The sequence below is a fragment of the Delphinus delphis genome, chromosome 9, assembly GCF_949987515.2.
Source record: "Delphinus delphis chromosome 9, mDelDel1.2, whole genome shotgun sequence".
NCBI lineage: Eukaryota > Metazoa > Chordata > Mammalia > Artiodactyla > Delphinidae > Delphinus > Delphinus delphis.
This window is the reverse complement of record NC_082691.1, coordinates 88,911,225-88,934,359: the sequence shown is the minus strand read 5'-3', so window position 1 is coordinate 88,934,359 and position 23,135 is coordinate 88,911,225. Positions and strand designations below refer to the sequence as shown.

General features: G+C 43.9%; 1 protein-coding gene across 1 annotated transcript; it reads right to left on the bottom strand.

The window, feature by feature from the left end:
• Positions 1–714: 714 nt before the first annotated feature.
• On the bottom strand, positions 715–17,321 carry LOC132430539 (aldo-keto reductase family 1 member B10-like). Its single transcript, XM_060019797.1, is given in 9 exon segments — positions 715–1,016; positions 1,796–1,863; positions 2,031–2,089; positions 2,526–2,656; positions 2,907–3,028; positions 3,913–3,960; positions 3,962–4,060; positions 7,118–7,216; positions 17,253–17,321. Coding segments are annotated over 9 exon segments (945 nt in total). The 3' UTR covers positions 715–766.
• Between the last annotated feature and the right edge of the window lie 5,814 nt (positions 17,322–23,135).

Genomic DNA, 23,135 nt, shown 5'->3' with positions numbered 1-23,135 from the left:
CCAAATCTCAGGATTTTTTGCTTTTGAATGGGATGACCCAGAGACCAAATTGAAACAGCAGTTTTGCTGGATCGTGCTTCCCCCCGGGATTCAAGAACGCCCCCACCATTTTCAGGAAAGCCCTAGCCAAAGAGCTAATGGACCTACAGTTATACGAAGGAACCTTACTTCAGTATGCAGATGACGTTTTGATTGCCAGCGAAACCAAAGATCTCCCAAGAGCCTTTGAAACTTGGTTCAGCCACTTACAACCTGGGTGGCCTTGAGCAAGTTCCTTGGCCTCCCCATTCCTGCATTTCATCTTCCGTAAAATGTGAGTAAGAGTATCTACCTCCAAGGGGTGCTTGCAGGATTCAGTGAGTAACACATACAAAAAGCATTCCGAATAGTGCTGGCACGGGGTAAATTCTCCATGCATGTTGGTTATTATTATTCTTTATCCTTTTTTTTTTTTTTTTTTTTTTTTGCGGTACGCAGGCCTCTCCCGTTGTGGAGCACAGGCTCCGGACGCACAGGATCAGCGACCATGGCTCACGGGCCCAGCCGCCCCGCGGCATGTGGGATCCTCCCGGACCGGGGCACGAACCCGTGTCCCCTGCATCGGCAAGTGGACTCGCAACCACTGCGCCACCAGGGAAGCCCTCTTTATCCTTTTAAATCTTCATATCCTCAAGATAGCAGAGTCCCCGTGATCAGATCAGAGGTACAGCTGTGCTCAGACCTGACAGGACCTCACCGGCTGCTCCCCCAGCCCATCCTTAGTCATTCATCTCAGCTCTGAGGTCAGCTCCCTGGCCTGAGAGATTGCAAGGTGCTGGGAAGGGGGAAAAGCCCACAGAAAACTCAGGGACAGCATGAGAGGCCTGGTGAGGGAATCTCTCCCGTCGCCTCCTCCACTGAGAAAACCAGGGCCAACCAGCTGGAACCTTACCTGAAAGTTCTCAGCGATGCGTGCTGGCATCACAGACTTGGGAATTACGACCACGTTCCTCCGGATATGGAACCGGACCAGAACCCGTGCAGAAGGGGACGTGGTGTTTCCACTTATCTACAAGGACTGCTCCCTCTACTTTTTTTCAGAAAAATAAAACATCTCTGCCACTCACTGTATCTTTAGTACAACAGCTAGTATTGACTGAGCACTTTATATAACTATCAGAAGCTTGTCAGTCCTCTGCCAGTATCTCCCTTAATCCTCACAACAACTCCATAACCTTCCTTTTTTATTTTATTTATTTATTATTATTATTATTATTTTGCGGTACGCGGGCCTCTCACTGTTGTGGCCTCTCCCGTTGCGGAGCACAGGCTCCGGACGCGCAGGCTCAGCGGCCATGGCTCACGGGCCCAGCCGCTCTGCAGCATGTGGGATCTTCCCAGACCGGGGCACAAACCTGTGTCCCCTGCATCGGCAAGTGGACTCTCAACCACTGCACCACCAGGGAGGCCCTCATAACCTTCCTTTTTTAAAAGTAAGGAAAGTGGCTTGGGACAGTGTTTGGGGTCATGAGGCTGATAAGTAGTGGAACTGGGATCTGAACCCAGATCTTTTGGCTGTATAGCCATGCTCTTCTTCCTGGACAACAGGACTCAACAGAAGCCGTTAGATGCCATCCTTGTTTCAGTGATAACCATGGGATTTCCTGGAGTTCCAAACAAACAGGCTTTCAAGGAAGGGCCTCAGTGGGCTTCCTTTCCTGTTTTTTTCGCCTTCAAGGAGTTAAATGAAGACAGCACAAGGAATAAAACACAAGACTGATCTGCTGGACGGAAAAGAAACTATATACCTTGTACCTGGGCTGTGGATTTTTTGTGCTTTGCAGCAATCTCCTTAATCTTGGGATCCTCCAGTAGGGACGAGTCCTAGATTAAGGACCCTTGGCCCTAGAGGGAGAAAGATGGCTGGTGTGAATAATCACCATGGCTACCATATGTAAATAAATATTACTCCAGCGATGGTCCCAAGGCTGATCATCAGTCTTCTCCATGTGGGAGACAAGGCAGCAGGATTTGAAAGCTTCATGTCTTACCCATGGGCTTTGAAGTGTCAGTAATTTTGCAAAGGTTGATCCAGTGCTGGGTGGCTGAACTGGAGTAATTCCAGAGGGTCAGGCATGTTGCTGTTTTTTGTAAAGTTACCATATTTTCCCCACTGTTTGAGTATGCCAGGCACATTGCATTACATGTATTTTTCTTTCTGATGGCTTTTTAAAAATATATATATCTTTATTGGAGTATAATTTTTTGGAGTATTATTTTTTCCAATAATCTTTATTGGAGTATAATTTTATACTCTTTATTGGTGTATAGTGTTGTGTTAGTTTCTGCTGTACAACAAAGTGAATCAGCTATATGTATACATATGTCCCCATATCCCCTCCCTCTTGAGCCTCCCTCCCACCCTCCCTATCCCACCCCTCTAGGTCATCACAAAACATTGAGCTGATCTCCCTGTGCTAAGCAACAGCTTCCCACTAGCCATCTGATGGCTTTTCTTAAAGAATGTCAAGAGAAAGATCAAATGCCTCGCCCAGGTCTATCTGGAGAGCCCAGAGGGCTGTAAGCCATGACAGTGATGCCCTTAGACTGGCAGTACTGGATCAGTTTCTCCTGCCTGAGGTATAGGTGACACTCAATCTGTAAAGGGGAACAATCACTAGGAAAGTGCACCTGCTTTTTGAGCTGCTCATAGGGAGTTCTACACACAATAAAAGACTGTCAAGCAGAAGCCAAACACTGCCCACTGCTAGCCTGGCTAAACCAGACTCCAAGAGCCGTCTCACATGACCAGCGAAGTACCTGATGACTGACCTTCAAATGAGACTCAGTGCAAAGCACTGACCTTGCCTCCAAATGTTTAAGAAGTAATAGCGCAGGACCCTTACCCTTTACTAAACAGAATTTACCTGGTAAGCACTGGTTTGTATTTCAGTCTGGGTTTGTTCAAGAGCCTTTCGATCTGGAAGTGGTTGAAGTTGGAGATCCCAATGTTTTTCACCAGCCCCTTGTCCACCAATTCCTCCATGGCCTGTCATAGAAAGGGACACCTTTGGGCAGTGCTAGAGGGACCCCAGGGATCCTGGCTTGGCTTAGTCCTCTCTGGGACAGGAGTACCTGGTACAGGATCCACTGTCGTAAGGATTAACCAAAGCGTGAAGAGGAATTTTCCATTCAGCCCACGGAGAGAGAGGAAAGCAGGAGGAAAGCCTTTTCAATAACATTTTGTAACTTGCCTTTTACTAGACTGAACTAAAATGAAATTCATATATGACAATAAAAAACGCTCCCACCATTTTCCAAAATACCTGCTGGCTGAGAACGTCTGGGCCACAACCATTGAGACCACAGTGCTGAAAGGTGGAGCTTTAGGGCTTCCCTGGTGGCACAGTGGTAGAGAGTCCACCTGCCGATGCAGGGGACACGGGTTCGTGCCCCAGTCTGGGAAGATCCCACATACCGCGGAGCGGCTGGGCCCGTGAGCCATGGCCACTGAGGCTGCACGTCCAGAGCCTGTTCTCCGCAATGGCAGAGGCCACAACAGTGAGAGGCCCGCGCACCGCAAAAAAAAAAAAAAAAAAAAAAAAGGTGGAGCTTCAGGATCCATTTCTGACTGCAGCCTTAGCTTTTAACTGCCACGGGGCAGATGGAGCCCACTGATGGGGAACGGGGATGCTAAGGGCACTGCCATGGCTCAATGGAGCCATCCCCACAAAGGGAAAACCCAGTAGAGATGGGTAAGGTAGGAGGAGCGTCTCTGCACACCAATACTGAGCTAGAGTGTGGATGTTTGTATCCAGGGATGTTATAAAGGCAGCGGGGGAAATGACCAGAGTACTTAGAGCAAAGCCTGGCAGAGTTCCGGGTGCTGACCAAATCCAATACTCTGCCTGCCTTGAAGTGCAGTCCTCCCACCTCCTGCTTCACAACCTTCTCTCAGATCTTCTCTTGGATGGCTTCCCCCCACCTCATGCTCATTCTCGTAGGCATAAGCACAGTCCAAGTGGCGACATCCTATGTCAGTGGCCACTTTCACAGCCTCTCTGACTTTGCCTGGGGTAGACTGGAAGGAAAAAGAAAAGACCATCATAGACTCTTATCCCCAGACCACCTTCAACAGGCTCTCCTATACAGCCCAGCTTCTCCAAACCAAGGTTTACCTGGGGTCCCCTTTTCCAGGGGACACCTGGGAAGAAAACGTGCTTTGGAAAACTTTTCAAAAGAGAAGGAAGGAAAGTGAATTAACTTTATGATTATAGCCTCATGTCGTATCCTAGCTCAAGCCCACTCCCTTCTAATCCAGGTTCACCCTCCAGCCGGGAGCTGTCTCCAGGTGTGTGGAAGAGACTGCAACCTCTTTCTAATGACCAGGCTGAAGACTGGATTTTGAAGTAACTCAAAGGAATCTTCAGAGAGAGAAAATGGTCATTACTGCATAAATCCAGGCTCATCGCATACTAGGTGTGTGGCCTGAGCAGATTACTTAACTTCTCTAAACCTAGTCTACAAAATGGGAATAATAACAATAGCACCTGCCTCATGAGGTCACTGTGTTAAGGGCCACAATGAATGTCAAGTTTGCAGCACAGCACTGGGCACACACCTAAGAGTCAATGGATGCAAGGCATTATATAGCTGTTGTTTCAGAAAAAGGAGAAATAGAAATCCTTGTAAGAATGGGGTTTATTCCTCCCCCCGACCCCCGCAAGGCAAGAAAGAAAGAGAGGAAGAGAGGAAGAAAGAGAGAAAGGAAGAAAGGAAGGAAGAAAAAGAAAGAAAGGAAGGAAGGAAGAAAAGAAAGAAAGAGAAAGGAGGGAGGGGAGGAAGGAAGGGAGGGAGGAAGGGCATTAAAAATACCACATTCTGTCTAATCTAGCAAAGGCAAACTGAAAAACACTTCATACTGATCTTTCACAAAATCTTTTTCAAACCTCTTCTTTCATCATGAAATAATAAACGCATTCAGAAGCATCCCTGGGCACTTCCCTGGTGGTCCAGTGGTTAAGAATCCACCTACCAATGCAGGGGATGTGAGTTCCGTCCCTGGTTGGGGAATTAAGATCCCACATGCTGTGGGGCAGGTAAGCCCAAGCACTCTAGAGCCCACGCTCCAGAACCAAGAGCCCACGCACCACGACCTGCACGCTCCAACTAAGACCCAAAGCAGCCAGATTAATACATAAAAATAAAAGAAAGAAGCATCCCTGGATGCCCCTCCCAATCACTACACCCTACTTGACCTTCACTGGTAAACACATAAGCCTTAAAAATTACATCATCCCTACACCTTGAAAATGTTTCACTTCATAATCCTTACATCTAATTCTGAAATTCTGAACATAATTTTTTGGGTAAACTTTTTATTTATTTATTCCAATGAAAAATCATTTATTAGAGTAGATCCAGTATTGCTTTGTAGGGCTAGAAGAAGCAATATTGACGAAGCATAGTTGAACCTAGTAATCCAACTTTTGTCTTTTAAAAAGTAATTATTGTACAAAAATAAAGACCAAAAGTATATGGTATCTTTGATGAATACTTAGTATCAAATACTTGGCATCACATTGATTATATCTTTATACAATACTGCTTTGAGTGCTATATTCTTTTTTTTTCCAATTTTATTTTTTTATACAGCAGTTTCTTATTAGTTATCCATTTTATACATATTAGTGTATATATGTCAATCCCAATCTCCCAGTTTATCTAGCTTTATATTTTTTCAGATTAGTGGGGGTTTTTAAATAAATTTATTTATTTATTCTTCTATTTTTGGCCGTGTTGGGTCTTCCTCGCTGTGCGCTGGCTTTCTCTAGTTGCCGCGAGCTGAAGCTACTCTTGATTGCGGTGCGTGGGCTTCTCACTGCGGTGATTTACGGGCTCTAGGCGCGCGGGCTTCCGTAGTTGTGGCTCACGGGCTCTAGAGCGCAGGCTCAGTAGTTGTGGCGCACGGGCTTAATTACTCTGTGGCATGTGGGACCAGGGCTCAAACCCATGCCCCCTGTATTGGCAGGCGGGTTCTTAACCACTGCGTCACCAGGGAAGTCCCCTTTTTGGGTAAATTTAGACGAGGTGAGCAGATTCACTGGAGATGTGGAAGTAATTATTTGTCACATCTGTGTCAAAGTCAAAGCTCTGATTTGGAGAAAAGCAGCCCTGTTCAAGCAAGAGAAGCTGGGATGAATCAAGCTGGAATTAATCTTGCTCGCCCAGATTATCCGAGAGAGCTTCCTGAGAATGACGCAGTCCTGGGACGAGGAGGGAGCCTACCTTCTAACCCAGGAGAGAAGATGAGAAAACCAGGTGCAGAGAAGGACGGAGTCAGAGGAGAAAGACTCAACAGAGGGACAAGAGGGAAGAAGGTAAGTAGAGAACTGGAACCAGTTAGGATGGCGCCATCAAGGACGGAAGTGAGAGCGAAGGCAGTTAGAAAGTGATGGGAAGACATTTTAAGCCTATCCTAAGAGAGGCTCCGCAGTCTGCTTCCCTGAGCACTCGGAGTGCCTTTCTGGGTTCTGCCAGCTCACTCTAGCAACACCTGGGGAACCCGAGCTCCCCGACTCCCAGCCCAGGCGCCTCTCTCTCTGGGACCACCCTCCCTGTGGTCACAGCCTTCTCAGACTCTACCATGCTCTGGAGATCGTTAAAGAGCAGGTTCCAACTCAGTAGGCTGGGGTGGGGTCTCAGCTTCTGATTCTCAACACTCTCCCAGGGACTGCTGATGCTGCCTGGGCAGCCTCCTGAGCCCTCCCAGCCCCTCCTCCCAACCCCCCAGGCCACAGCAGCCAACCCAGGGCCCTCTAAGTGTCCCAGAGCCAGGGGGAGTTGAGAGGGAACGGCTGCTGAGAGAGAAAGTGCCCAGGAAAGCAAGTGTGTTTTTGAGTCCCCAAACTGCTTAAAACTTGATACTTGCTAGCAAAGCTCTCACCACTGCTGGAAAAAGCCAGTCTTGGAGCTTTGCAGCCTGAATCAGCCCTGAGAAAGCAAAGCAACCTCGGTCCTGCCTCCAGGGCCCAACATTTACCTCTCCAAACCCTTGCCTCTGAGCTTTCCCTACTGACAGGAGAAAATGTCCAAAGCCCCTCGAGGGAAGTAGGTGTCCAAATCCTTGCATACATACCTTCCAGGTGCCCAGGCCCAAGTTGGCCTTAGTACTGAGCTCCACAAGGGTGGCCACGGTGAGTGCAAAATGGTCGTGAGTGAGCAGATTCGTTGTCTTCTGCCCCGCTTAATGGTGCTGACTCTGGCTGCAGAGGGAGGAGCTAGAGGCTGGGGGTGGACAGACATTTCCAACCCTGGAAAGAACAGGAAAGCCCTTTCAGCCTTTTGTAATATTGATTCATGTGAATGAACTTCACATATTGCAACCTTGTGTCCAGTTCTCCCTGATTCAAAATGCATGGATTATTTTATGAGAGTGACACTTAGAGATTTTATCCATTTTTCTTTTCTTTTGCTAGTTTAATAAATGGAAAATAAAAAAGGTGCATGTATTTTAATCTGTTCCTATCTAATTGCTCAACAGTTGCAAATTTTTTCCCTCAGAACATGGAAGTTACAGAAGTGTAAGAATATGTTTATCTGTTAACCACCTGGACAGGATGCTAACACTCTTCGTGTATTTATTTAGTGATTCTTGTCACTTCCTTAAAGAAAAAAAGCTTTGTGATAATAAAATGATATATGCTCATTATAGTAAAACTAGAAAATGTAGATTATAAGCAAGGAAATATTAATCATCTATATTCTCACCACTCATGATACCATTACAAGAGTGCTGTTTCTGTGCATATATATACAGGGAAAAGGGGAAGGGGCTACGTGCTGAGGCTTGTGGGATGTGTGGTCAGCTCGTGGACATTCTTCTGATAGGTTGGTGGTGAGGAAGTTGGGAGTCAACATCATCAACCTTATTGGTTCCAACTGGTCTGGGGTCTCCATGCTTGTGAGCAGCATACAGTTAACTTCTTATACTTGATGGGGGTTTCAATATCTGGAATAGAGCTTGAAGGACATGGCTCAGAACATTATCTATAGCCCTTGCGGAGGAACTAAAGGTCCTTGACTTTGTTAAATGGTTAAACTATTATTACTTTTTCTTGCTTGACTATTTTCCTTTCTGCATTTTCTCACTTCTCTGATTAAATTTATTCTTTGCCTAAGTTCTTCTACTGACAAGGGACAGGCAGAGGACTTGTGGGGAGGTCAGTTCCAAGAAGGCCCCATAGAGTCCTGCTCAGTTACACATATAGTTTTAAACTTAGGACCACAAAATACACTTTTCTATACATTCATAAATGCTCTTCTTAAAATTGTTTTTACATCAACCATTTTTAGTTGTTGTAAAAAATTCTGTTTTATGGTTATAAGGTACTCAATCATTCTCCCTATTCTTAGACATTTAGTTTATTTCTAGTTTGTTTCTATTATAAATAATATTTCAAGGAATAGCATTGTGAGTAAAGCATTGGACACATTTTGATTAATTTTAGGCTTGTTCTCCAGAAGCAGGATTATGTGGTCAAGGGAAATTTGTTTTAGTTTATCATGTGAAATGTGGTTCAAAATTGAGAGGTTTTTTTTTGTATTACCATTTATAGAATAACACACCTTACTGTTCGTGATGTTTCAGTAATTATTTACAACTTTCATTTTTTAATATTATGTTCTTTGTAAAATATAAAAAGAAAAATCAGTGGAGAATGAAGAATAGATTAAGTAAGAAAATAAAACCCATCCATAGTCCCACATTTAGAGGTGATTATTGTTAATATCTTCAGGCATCTGTGGATACCCTATTGAGTTGGGACATCCTAAAGCAGAGGAGAACTGTGCCTCGTTTCCCGGGGTGAGGCTGTGGGGAAGACACCAAGCCTAGGATGGAATCTCCTGGTTCCCAAAGCTGTTGCATCGCCACGACCACAGGAGGTGTCCAGGTGAGTGGGCCTGAGGTAGTCTCAGGGTGTCCCATTGGGAGAACAGCCGGGTTACTGACGTCCACTGGCAAAGTTGGCTGAAAGGAAGTGTAACCGAGCAAGTGGGGCTGTTGCCCTGTGTGACAGCAAGACCAAAAGAGGCAAAGGTCTTTTGCAGAAGGAGAAAGGCTTTATTGCAGGGCAGCCCAGTGAGGAGACAGAAGGCATAGCTCAGCTCTGTCTCCCCAGTGGGCTTTTGAGTGGGGTATTTATCGTGGAAGTAGGGAGTAAGACAGGGAGGGGGCTCGGAAACGATTGGTGGAAAGTTAAGAGGAAGTTTCAGGAGTCCTCTGTGCAGGTGTGAATGTCCTCCATGTGTCTTCATGAGTGGCATGTGCAATATCGGAAGGGTTCCATACGTTACGCTTGGTAGATTTTCGGCATATGATGTCCAAAGTTCGTGATCAATCATTCTAGTCCCTCAGTGTGCCTGTGTGATGCTCAGTGGCAGGGGCTGTTAGTGTTTCCATACCTGGTTTCCCTGGTACTCTGCAAGACAAGCTTGGGGGTCTCTGTTAATTATTTTGTTGCTACCTTACAGGCCTTGGGTGTGTAAGTTACAGGGTAAGGTTTCTGAAGGAGCGTGAGCCCCTGAACATCTCAAGGCTGAGACTGTGAAAGTTGTGACGTGTACAAGTTCATCCCGCACATTATATTCAGGGGAGCTGGATGGAGGTTATAGAGTGGGCTGTATGGCTAGGGCTTGATGGAGATGAGGACATCTTGGATGACTGCACAAAGGGATGGATGGTCACACCTAAGCACCAGAGAGATGAGTCGCATCTCAGGGGAGGCCAGTGTATAGATGGTGATCCACACCAGGTACCGTTCCCACTCTGTGGGATTTTGCAAGTCTCCCCTAAACCCTGCTGATACCTACAGGGAAGGAATCCTAAATGTAGTAGATTTTAATCCTGAAATACAAGGAAATCAAAGTAAAGACCTTGACCTAAAGGAGAAAGCCAGTGTAAGCTGGAGGTGTGACACAGAAAATTTTCAGACGTGGATATAATCATCCAGAAGCAGTTGCTTGCAGCCCATTTTTTAGCTCATGCCCTCAAAAATTAATTTCAAACTCATTTATAAAGAAAAAGTAAGTTTTAGTTCCGTGACGAACCGAGGAATATCTGCTTCAGAATTGATCTCACAGGAAGAATGACCCAGGCACAAGTCTTACCTAGTTTAAAACAAACAAGCAAAAAAAAAGCCTTCATTGTCAGGTGAGGAGAGAGGTGATTCTGATTATGGTTTGCTATTATTGTTATTACTGTTAACAGGCCTGTGCTACATAATATTACATGTATTTGCTCATTTATTCTTCCAGTAGCCTCATGAGGTAGATACGTTTCTTATCTCCATTTCATAGATGAGGAACTGACACATCGAGATGTTAAGTAATTTGTTCAAGGTGAATGGTGGAGCTGGGATTTGAATACAGATTATTGGGCTCTAGAGCCATTTATTTGTTTGTTTATAGTTAGGCGCTGTGCTAAGTGCCACACACATTCTCCAATTCAATTGTCACCGTGCTATAATGTAGATGTGATTATTAATCCCATTTTATACCGAGGAGAAAACAGAATTAAAGAGGTACAAGGTCAACTGGAAAAGCCAAGATGCAAACGGGCCTTCAGAGTCCAGAGGCTCCACTACTAACTCTTGTGCTATTCTGCTACCCTCACACCCCAACCCCTGTATTCCACTTATTGCTACCCCTGTAAACAAATACCAAAGAAGGAGAGAGACTGTAGCATCTGGTGGGGGATGGCACTGGGAATTCTCGGGGACACTGATAACTAGTGGAGGTGGCTGACACGCCCAGAAATGGTGCCAACGCCTGCAGGCTTTACACACTCATTGGACGGAGTGGTGGTTCCTGGCAGACGGCAGATGACGAGAAGGGCATTCTCTGCTGCATGATAACTTATCCCCAAACCTAATGGTTTAAACCAACAAACATCTATTTTCTCATAGTTTGTGCGGGTTGATGACTTACAATGATCCATGACCAGCAACCCAGACGTCCAAACTGATCAAGCACGTATTCAACTTTGTAATTAAGGAAAAATGAGTCATCGAGAGCATAAGAGAAAACATATTTGGGGAAAAGATTGCCAGAACAGGAGAAGGCTCTCTTCATTTCTGCTTCCCAGAAAACCATGTTCTCATGAGAAGGGGTCCTCAGGCATGGGGTTCCCAATAGTGTAGGAGGAAACCAACTGTATTGGATTCCTGAGCTTTTGTCTTTGTTTCCATAAAAAATACACATTTCTAAATATCAGTTTATGTTTTCTCATTCGTGTGTTTCTGGGGGGTCAGGTGCATGAACTGACCTCATGGAATATGAACATCATTGTTTCATACAAAGTCCTCTTTGTGTGTTGGATTTACATATTTATCCTGTTTATTTCTATTGCTCATGCAGGACATCATGCTAACATATTTGGTCAATGCTCTCATAACGCTTATTGGTATGAAGTGTGCCTGTGTTTGGAGTTTATATAAACAGTGCTGTGTTATGCACATTTAGTCCACATACTCCACACGGTGCTCCGCCCTGTGCATTCACCACGTTGTGCCTGCAAACTCCATCTTTATCCAGGTAAAGACACGCTTTCTTCTCAAGGAGGAAGACAGCCCAAATGGTAGACAATCCCCTGAGAAAGTCTGTCAGGCAAGGGAGAAATCAGATAGAAGAGGAACCACCCTGGAGAAGGAGAGAAGGAGAGGAGGGATGCGGTCAGCATGATGCCGAGTGCTTTTGTGCAATTTTCCCATTTAACATCCAAAGTAACTTTACTGAGTAGACACCATTATCCACCTCCTATGATAGAGGAGGGGGCTCAGAGAGGTTAGGTAAACCGTTCAGGTCAGTCAGTTTATCTGAGGGGACAGTTTGTCACCTTAAAAGTCACACAATTAATAAGTAAAAGATCTTTGCTATAGACCCAGATTAGGCTTTTTCTAGAGCAGTGTTTCTCGACCTTAGCTGTACAGTAGCATCACCTGGAAGCTTCTAACTGCAGACGCCTGTGACCTCCCACCTACACGCGCCCACACTCACACAAGACATTCAGATTTAACTGGACTCAGGTAGAGCCCAGACACTGCCTTTTTTTTTTTTTTTTTTTTTTTGCCTTAAGTATTAATAGATATTTGGTTGAAGTTTAACATACCCTTCAAGACGAGTGCTCAGGACCTGGGCATAGGCTGATGACTCTCACACAGTGAATGCTCCCACGTAACCACACCCACAGCAAGCAACTGAACATTACAGACACAGAAGCCCCTCACGCCACCTCCCCAGACCCTCAAGGACAACCATTCTCTGGACTTCTAACACCATAGAGCAGTCGTGCCTCGTTTTGAACTTTACTTACATGTTTCAATGGAACCGTACGTTGTGCATTCTTGTGTGTCTGGCCCCTTTCATTGAAAAGTATGCTTGTGAGAGTCATCCATGTTGCTGGATGAAGTTGTAGTTTGTTTATTCCTATTGTTGTGTCGTATTCCACTCTATGACATCTTGTTCCACGATTGATAAGCATTAGGATTTTTCCAGTTTGGGGATATTATGAAGTAGTGATGCTTTAAACAGTCTTGTATATATCTTTTGGTGAATATTTCTGGTGGATATTTACATGGGATTGGAATTGCTAAGTCTGAGGGTAAAACACTGGCATTGTAAAAAGCTCCCTGGGGGATCCTAAGGTGCCCCAAAAATGGAGAAACCCTTCTCTCCACTAGAGATTATACCTTGAGCACCATGAAGGTACAGTAAGTTCCCTACATACGAACCTTCAAGCTGTGAACTTTCAAAGATGCAAACGTGGAGCTTACTAATGAAGACCTGATGGAACTGGAGGCCCAGAGAAAGGATGAAGAGAGACAAGAGAAAGAAGTAACTGAAGAACCGAAGAGATTCACAACGCAGGAAATGGCAAGGGGATTTTCTTTATTTGAGGAGGCACTGTTAGTTTCTGAGGCATAGCACCCGAACATAGAACAGTACACGAAGGTTGCAGCAGCTGTTTAGAATGCAATGCGGTGCTACTGTGTTGTCCATGGTGAGAAAAAAACAGCTACTACCCAGACATCACTGGATCATTTTTTCAAGAGGGTAGATAGAATTGAATCCAGCAAGGAACCAGAACCTGTGCCATCCACGTCAGGCGTGAGTGAAATTGCAGCTTGCCCTCCGTCTCCTATTGCTGACGATCCTTCAGCTCTGCCATCTCCCCCCTCCTCTCCCTCCTCCAGTCAGTAACTCTTCTTGCCTGTTCACTCGATGCCAGCCCGTGTGCCAGCTGTTATACTGTACTACTGTACTTTTCAAGGTACTGTACTGGAAGATTAACAATGTTTTCTTTATTTTTTGTGTTTGTTTTTGTGTATTATTTGGGTGAAAAGTATTATAAACCTATTACAGTACAGTACTGTATAGCCGATTGTGTTAGTTGGGTGCCTAGGCTAACTTAGTTAGACTTACGAACAAATTGGACTTACAAACGCGCTCTCTGAATGGAACTTCTTAGTATGTTGGGGACTTACTGTATTTCTTACAATACGATCTACCAGTCACTGGCACCTAAACCAACTCAAATTCTTGTTAAAAATGAAGATTCCTGCATCCACTGAACCAAAATGGGGAGGGGGGATGTGGTCCTTGGGAATCTACCTTTTTAACAACCCCCCAGGTGATTCTTACACACATCTAAGCTGGAGAACCACTGTATTATATCATATTGCAAAGAAGTCAGATCAGACCCAGTAGTATTTCTCGACCCAAGATCTTTTGAAACTGATGAAAATGCAGCAACTAAATGGAATGATGGTTTTAATTGCCTTCAGTGAGGATTTATGGGTAAGACCTACTCCTCTCAGGCATTGTTAATTTTGAAAGTTTGCTACAAGAATGGAGATAGGGCTTCCCTGGTGGCGCAGTGGTTGAGAGTCCACCTGCCGATGCAGGGGACACGGGTTCGTGCCCTGGTCCAGGAAGATCCCACATGCCGCGGAGCGGCTGGGCCTGTGAGCCATGGCTGCTGAGCCTGTGCGTCCAGAGCCTGTGCTCCGCAACGGGAGAGGCCACAACAGTGAGAGGCCCGAGTACCGCAAAACAAACAAACAAACAAAAGAATGGAGATAAAAACGTTTATAAACTTTTGTCGCTCATGAAAGCACTCTTTGGTTGGATTGCTTATCTCTGGGGCTGATAAAATAGGCTTCATTTACTCACATAAAATGAGAGGCATGAGATGGGTCTAAGTCAAGGCCGTAGCAATCTTATCTGTGATGGACAAAGAACACACGCAGGTTTTCTGCCAGGAATGATTTCGCGCGCGCGCGTGCGTGCGTGCGTGCGTGCGTGCGTGTGTGTGTGTGTGTGTGTGTGTGTGTGTAACACAAACAACCACCAGAAGTGCTTTCCAGGCCTGTTTACTCTCTACCCAGCCAGAGAGGAGTTTTCCCCTCTGGCATCCCCACACCCTGAGAACAGGACTCTTCTGTCTCAGCTGGTCTCTGCTTCCAGAAATCCAGCTCCCACCTGGAGGTTCCTTTGTAATTGGTACTTAATGCCTTAGTTCCTCCCATCCTACACAGAAAATACTGTAGCTTCCCAACCAGCCCCATTCTACTCCCACTCATGCAGTTTCTAATTTGCTTTTTACTTTTTTTCCAGTAGGCTGTTTGCCCAGGCTTCTTCAAGAACAACCCCAGGCCCCTTCTTTTCTTAACATCCCAGCTCTGTGTGAAGGTCTTAGCTCATTTCCAGCTGAGCCCCAGCCATAGAGCAGGCCCACACCCCAATTCACTGGGTATTATGTTTCACGCCCACACAGCAAGGACCTTAGTATAACATTTGTGGGCCCTGGACACTTGTGCGTTTATGAGCCCCTTCTCCCATCATATATTTTAAAGTATATTTTATGACTGAGGTGGTATAAAGCCTGGATTTATGGTTATATTGGGCTGGCCGAAAAGTTCGTTCGGGTTTTTCTGTAACATCTTAAGGGAAGATGTTACAGAAAAACCCAGCCCAATATATGTATTATTATGTTCATGTTTTCCTCCTGAGTTTTAAAGAAATTAAAACATCTTTGTGGGTCCCTAAAAAATATCATGGGCCCTAGACCCTGTGCCTGCTGGGCCTCATGGATATGTGGGCCCTGCACATAGCCCGTTTCAAGATGGGACAGCCTCATCCTTTTCTTATGACATTTTTTTTTTCATTAATAGGGTTCATTTTGGGGGGAAGTTTTAGGTTTACAGAAATTATCCATACATTATTATTAACTAAAGTCCATAGTTTATATTAAGGTTCACTCTTTACGTTGTATGTTCTATGGGTTTTGACAAATATATTAACGACACGTGTCCATCATTAAAATACCATACAAAGTATTTTCACTGCCCTAAAATTCCTCTGTGCTCTGCCCATTCATCCCTACCCCTTTCCCCTCCAACCCCTGACAATCACTGATCTCTTTACTATCTCCATAGTTTTACCTCTTCCATAATGTCATATGGTAGGAATCATACAGTGTGCAGCCTTTTCAGGTTGGCTACTTTCACTTAGAAATACTCATTTAAGTTTCCTCCATGTCTTTTCATGGCTTGATAGCTCATTTCTTTCTTTGCCAGTATCCATCGTATGGGTATATCACAATTTGCTTACCCATTCACCTATTGAAGGACATCTTGGTTGCTTCCAAGTTTTGGCAATTCTGAATAAAGCTGCTGTAAACATTCATGTGCAGGTTTTTGTGTGGACATAAGTTTTCAGCTCATTTGGGCAAATACCAAGGAGCAAAATTGTTGGGTCATATGGAAATAGTATGCTCGGTTTTATTCTTATGATTTTTTTTTTTCCTGAAACCTTGCATTTACTTCTTACACACCCAGCGCACCTGTCCAAGGTATCAAAACACCCGCTGTGATTTTCTCTGAAAAGTGTGTGCTTGCTCCCACAATGAGAAGGCTTTCCCTTCAGCCCCAGCATTCCTTTTCGACTCCATCCTGCTGACAAGTCCATGGGGCTTCTAACTACATGGCCTCTTTATTGCTGTCTGGGGGATGCTATTTCATTGATGAAAACAGGGGAGAAACAAGATCTAAAGGGCCCATTTCTGTTCATATCATATTGCAAAGAAGTCAGATCAGACCCAGTAGTATTTCTCGACCCAAGATCTTTTGAAACTGATGAAAATGCAGCAACTAAATGGAATGATGGGCCCATCTAAAGGGCCCATTTCTGTTCAGTCAGGTTTTTGCTAACAGACCTGAATTAAGTTTCAGAGCCCTAGATCACATAGAAGTGCAATAGAAATTTCTATTTGTTCATGGTAAGGCAACAAAGTCAGTACAACTGGAAGTTGGAAAGGTGGACTTCTTTTGTGTAAAAGGATCTCAGCTAGAGGAGAGAGAGAGAAACGGAGGGAGGGAGGAAGGAAGGAAGGAGGGGAGAAAGGGACTCTTCTTGCCTTGTGATTGTTTCCACTGTGAAATGGGGTCTAGAAGAGGAGAGGGGAATAGCAGTGCATCAGTGCCGAAGGTTGCAATTCCAGGCTTAGTTGCGAGATGGCCAAATCGTGATCTAAGTCAGCTGTGACTAGTTGGGTAGGCAGCAATACAGAGGACATGACAGAGACTCATGGCACGGCACAGCATAGATTTCAGCCTGTAGGTAGGGGGGTCTTCTGTCTTTGTGTTCTCACTTGTTTGTGAGTTGGCTTTGATTGACTCTTGAAGTGAACATTAACCTCTAGACTGTGGATTATGACATAGCTCATTGGAGTCAATTGGCATGATATTTGCACCTATGAACGGAAAATCTTCAGACTCCATTAATGTTTGTTAAATTATCTACTTCAATATCAGGTAACATATGCATGTCTCATAAACCCACTGTGGCCACTGGGTTTTAGTAAAATCTCGTGAATCCACGTAGGGGCATCTTACCGTCCCAGCACATAATGATGACATGGCAACGCAAGTATTATTGAATTAGTAAATTCTTTGTGACTCACAGAATACAGAAAGGTGTGTGATCCCTCCTAATATTTCTTCTAGAACCACTTAAACTGTGAGCCAGTGAGAAGGGAGATCTTTATTGGACAGCTGGGGTTAGGAAGGTGTATCAGCTGTTTCTTCGTCAAATATGAGCTTGTTATAACAACAGCCATTTATTTGCTCATGATTTTGTGGGTTGGCAACTTGGGCTGAAATCCGTCAGCAATCCCGTCTCTGCTCCACGTGGTGTCAACTGGGCTCACTCACATGTTCAGCTTCATTTGGCTGCGGGCTGCCAGCGATGACGGCCGAGACCCCCCTCCACACATCCGTCATCCTCCAGGAGGCTAACTTGCACTTGTTCACGAGACAGCAGCATTTTAGGACCTATTCTTAGAACATCTGCCGTGTTAATTCCGCCACGTTCTATCAGTCAAAGCAGGTCACGGGGCCAACACAGATTCAAGATGTGGGAACACAAACTCCACTGCTTGTTGAGAGTTGTTACAGAGAATTTGTGGCTAGTTTTGATCAACGCCAGGAGGTTTAGTAAGAGCTTTGATTAGGTACTTTCCAGCTTCATGGTTTTATACTTTTAAGAAACTGAAGTTCTCTTTTATCTGGTCTGAGGAATATGTATTTATAATAAGTTTTACTTTGTGTAAAATAAATACAAGTTAAGAGAAAATTATTTTATAGACGAATGAGTGAGGGGCAGTGACCATTTTTCACCCTCTGTAATATTCCCACATCAGTGTATCCAAGAGGGAGAGGAAGCAGCAACTCACGTGTCTGTTAGAAACAAGGAGGAAAGGAACAGTTCCAAGAATGGTGAGACACAGAAGTTTCTGGGCAGAGGAATAGTATAAGCCAAGGTCCTGCGATGAGAGACACTGAAATTCATCGGAGGAAGCCAGTGTGTGGACGCTCCAAGAGCAGAGCTAAGGATGAAGCCAGAGAAGTATAAAGAAACCAGATGGTGCAGAGCCACGAAGTCATGTTCACAGAGGTAGATTTATGATGAAACTTAAGTTTCAGTTGCTCTTATCTTTTTTCTCAATAGACATTTTTATTTATTATTTTTTCAGATTTATTGAGGTATAATTGACAAGCACAATTGTAAGATATTTAAACTGTACAACATGACAGTTTGGTATATGTATACATTGTGAAAGGAGTCTGCTCATTGAGTTAGTTAACATATCCATCATTTCACATATTTATACTTTGTGTGTGTGTGTGTGTGAGAGAGAGAGAGAGAGAAAGAACATTTAAGTTCTATTCTCTTAGCAAATTTCAATTATACAACAGTGTTATCAACTATAGTCACCACGTTATACATTAGATCATCAGACCCTATTCATCTTTTTTTTCACTCAATGAATGTTTATTGTTATTTTTAAGTAAGCTAAAAATGCTTGTGATAAATGCTAAATTGGAAATGCACAGGTTTCTGGGATAGACAATTCTGGGGCAAAGAGCTGTTACATATCACGTAAACCTACAGATATTTTTAATTGGAGGAATTTAAAAAAAATTACTATCAATTCAAAAGAGAGCAAGAAAGACCAAAGAGAAAAAATGGAACTAATAGAAAACAAAAAATAAGATGATGAAAATAAAACCAAAATAGCATTATTAAAATAATCATGACTGGTATAAAAAACTCAGATATATCATGTTTAAAAGTGCCAACCCTGGAACATAAGACTGTATATACAAAGGTTCTAAATAAAAGTATAGGAAAATATATATCAGAACAAAGCATACAAAGGAATGAGCTAAAGTCTTTCACAAGGATGCAATAATCAAAATCCAGAATATGGGGAGGTGTATAGGAAAAACAAGACAGTTTTCAATAAATAAAATCCATGGAAAAAAAGAGAGAAGTTGGGAGCAGACATCTTAGATTAAAAGAGACATGAGAGATATATTAAGCTATTGCAGTAAAAGGATCTTGTTTGGATTTAAGTTCAAACTAAGCATTTTGAAAGATGAGACAATAAGTGATATTTGAACAATGATGGATATTTGATGATGTTAAGAAATTCAGACCTTATTCATCTTATAACTGAAAATTTGTACCCTTTTAATAACTTCTTCCTAATTCCCCCACACCCTGCCCCAGTCTCTGGCAACCACCATTCTATTCTGTTTCTATGAGTTTGGCTTTTCTCGTAGACCCCATATATAAGTGATACCATGCAGTATTTGTCTTTCTCTGTCTTATTTCACTTAGCATAATGCCCTCAAGATCCACCCTTGTTGCAAATGGCAGGATTTCCTTCTTTTTAAAGCTGAATGGTGTTCCATTTCATGTATGTACCACATCTTTATCCGCTCATCTGTTGACACACACTTAGGTTGTTTCCATAAGTTGGCTATTGTGATTAATGCTGCAATCAACATGGGAGTACAGATATATTTTTGAGAGCCTGTTTCCATTTTCTTTGGATCTATACCTAGAAGTGAGATTGCTGGATTATATGATAGTTCTAGTTTTAATTTTTGAGGCACCTCCATTTCCTTTTCTATTCGTCTGAACCTATTTACATTCCCACCAACAGTGTACAAGGGTTCCCTTTCCTCCACATGCTCACCTTGTGTCCTGTCTTCTTGATGATAGCCATGGTCTCTTTATCTTTGAGTTTTGATAGGTTAATTATAATATGTCTTAGAGAAGGTCATTTTGCATTGAGATAAGGGGTGATTTATTAGCTTCCTGAACTTGGATGTTCATGTTTCTCCTCAGGGTGGGGAAGTTCTTCAGCAATTATTTCTTGAAATAAACTTTCTGCTTCCTTCTCCCTCTCTTCTCCTTCTGGAAACCTGATTATTCTGATATTTGTTTGTTTCATTGAGTCCCGTAGATCATGTAGGATTTCTTCACTCTTTTTCATTCACCCTTTGTTCCTCTCTGGGTTATTTCAAAGTTCCTGTTCTCTAGGTAACTTACTCTGTCTTCCTTTTGATCTACTCTATTGCATTTTTCATTTCACTCATTGAACTCTTCAGCTCCAGAATTTCTGTTTGGTTCTTTTTTTATGATATATATCTCTTAGTTAAATTTCTCACTTTGTTCATATATTTTTTTCCTGACATCACTGAATTGTCTTTCTGTTTCTTGTAGCTCATTTACTTTGTCAGAACAGCTATTTTTAATTCTTTAACAGCTAGATCACAAGATTTTGTGCCTTTGAGCTCGGTTATTGGAGGATTATTGTTATTTTTTGGTGCAATATTTCCTTGATTCATCGTGTTCCTTATTGCTTTTCATTGCTGCTTTTGCACTTGAAGTAGCAGACTTCTCCTCAAAGCTTTACTAGTTGCCTTCAGATGGGGTGTATTTTTCATTGGTGCTATTACATCTGGGGTTTTCTGTCTGCCTTGATATGGATCTACCTGCTCCACACATCTTGCTTTCTTTTGTGGCAGGATTCTTAAGCTTTTCTGTCTTCTCTGGTTCTGAAAACTCACCTGGCTGGCTGCTGAAACCTCTCTTGTTTTCCAGAAGGTGGCGCTATAGCCCAAGTTTGTGGCTTCTCCCTTGCCCACAGATCCTGGTCTGTTTTTCTGATGGCACTGCTTTTACCAGACTCTCTCGCCACCACACTCAGAGCCAAGCCAGCAACAGAGTGAGGGGAGGTGTGTGTTTAGTCTTGGGGCCTTGGGGGTGCCTGTGGCTGGTGGAGAGATCCTCAGGGGAGGTGCTCCCAGTGGCTTGTGGGTGAGCTTCCTGCTGGAGTCCTGAGCTCAGTCAGCAGCAATTGCATCCCTTAAATGCCCTTTGATGTTTTCATCTGCCCCTTTCCTGATCTCCTCCCTCCCACCCACCATGGAGGTTCTGCCTCTGTGCACTGGGCACTTCTGGAGAGAAATGGGCTTCTCCAGCTGTGTTCCTCACAGCTGGGGGTAGCTGGGCACTCACTCACTACTCCTCTTTCCCTGTGGGAGAGGTCCCCGAGGGATAGCTCAGCCCCTCACTATGTTGTCCTGGGGGGAAAAGCAGCACTGGCCAATTCCCTCTTACCCTCGCCACTGTGTACAAACTCATATATATTTTTTTCTAACAGCATGCTGGAATCTCCTCTTGGGAAGGCTGGACTTCAACAAATTCTCTCTCATCTTTGGGTATTTTCCCAACTCAGCACTCTCCAGGTCTTCCCTGGCCACAGCCAAGAGCGTTTGGGGCAGGATTGCTGGCTCCCCTGGTCCCATGGCCCTTACTGAGGTCTGTGTATTACCAGATGCACAGATGGGCAGACTCCTTTTGGGTCCCTTGGTGTATAGTGCCGGATCCCACAACTTCCACAAGGCATTTTTATTCGTGGATGGATGCCTAATTAGGTGCTTTAAAAAGGGACAGAAAGGGAGGGACATCCTATGCTGACATAAGAATTTTAAAAAGATGCCCACACATTATGTAAGTCAGAGAAAACGTTCAGTTCTCAGTTTTACCGATTTATCTCAACCTTTTTATTTGGGACTTTTTTAAAAGAAGAATAGAATAATGTTGAAACAAGGTTGTAGAATTTCTTTGCAAACTTTAGAGTAAATTTTAGTCAGGAACTACATCGACTTTTCTTGTTTTTATGACTGTAAATGCTTTTTATAGATCAACTGACTGATTCCCTCTCAACCTCCTTTCCATTGAAACTGTACCACCATGTCCATGTTCACCTGGATCCCTGAAATAGCTCCTAACTGGTCTCCATGGACCTATTCTTGGCTCTCTCAGAGAAGTAGTTCTCAGCAGAGTGGGCCCAGCCCAGTATCAGCATCACCTAGTATCTTAGTCAGGCTGCCATAACAAAGTACCACAGACTGGGTGGCTTAAACAACAGAAGTTTATTTCTCACAATTCAAGAGCCTAGAAGCCCAAGATCAAGGTACCAGCATGGTTGGGCTCTGATAAGGGCTTGCTTCCTGACTTATAGACAGCTGCCTTCTCACTGTGTCCTTACATGGCACAGAAAGTGAAAGAGATGTCTCTTCTTATAAGGGCACTAATCCCCTCATGTGGACCCCACCTTCATGACCTCACTGAAACCTAATTACCTCCCAAAGGCCCCATGTCCTAATGCCACCACACTGGGGGTTAGGGCTTCAACATACAAATTTGTGAGGGACACAATTCAGTCTGTAGTACCTAGAACTTGTTAGAAATGCAAATTCTCAGGCCTCGCCCCAAACCTACTGATTCAGAAACACTGGAGGTGGGGCCCAGCAATCTGTGTTTTCCCTAGCTGGTTCTGATTCATGCTAAAGCTTGAGACCGACTGTTACAAACCATTCTCTTCACTATACCTTTTTAACAATGAAAATGGATCATGTTACCCCCTGCTTAAAAATGCATCAAGGAGTTCCCACTGCACTCACAGTGAAATACAGACTTCCAATAGAGCCTTCAAGGCCTCTGCACTTTGTCCCTTTACTGCCTTTCCTCCCACATCTTGTGACTCTCTCCCTTGGCTTATCATGTGTCCCACTTGCAGGCTTCCTCGCTGTTCCTTAAAGATTCCAAGTTCTTTCCTGTCCTAGGGGTAAAGAAAAAAATGTTGCCTGCCATTCCAGTACTACAAAGATCAAACCATTAGCCCCTTCAGTCGCCTTCAGGGGAATTCAGGGATGGAGAAAAACGGGAAGCATTCTGTGCTTTGAATATACCGGCCCCTAGATAGTTAAGATACATATCTAAGGAAAAATGTCCAATGACCCCAGAGTCTTACATTTCCCCATACATAGAAAAGCACTAAAATCATTAACTTGAGATGTCTGTTCTCTATGATTAGCAGTCATCTTTTGATGCCGGACTACATTTTTTTTCCAAGCAGAAAAGAGTTCAGAGACATCCTGGCTCCTCTCTTACCTCTTTGGAGCAGTTCCTCGGAGCTCTCTGAGTGGTCCTCTCCCAGGCTATAGTCCTCAGTAAGCTCCGTGGATAAAATTTAACTCATAACTTTTACATTGTGTGTTTTTTGTTTAGTCAACACAGGGCACAGGCAGTTGCTTTTCCCTCTGCCTGAAATCTTCTTGTCTGGCTCTTAGCAGAGCTGACTGCTCTCTGCCTATCTCGGCAAAATTGTCTCCTGAACTGATGCTTCCTTCCTTGACCAACCCACGTAAAGTGGCATGATTACCCGCTCCCCC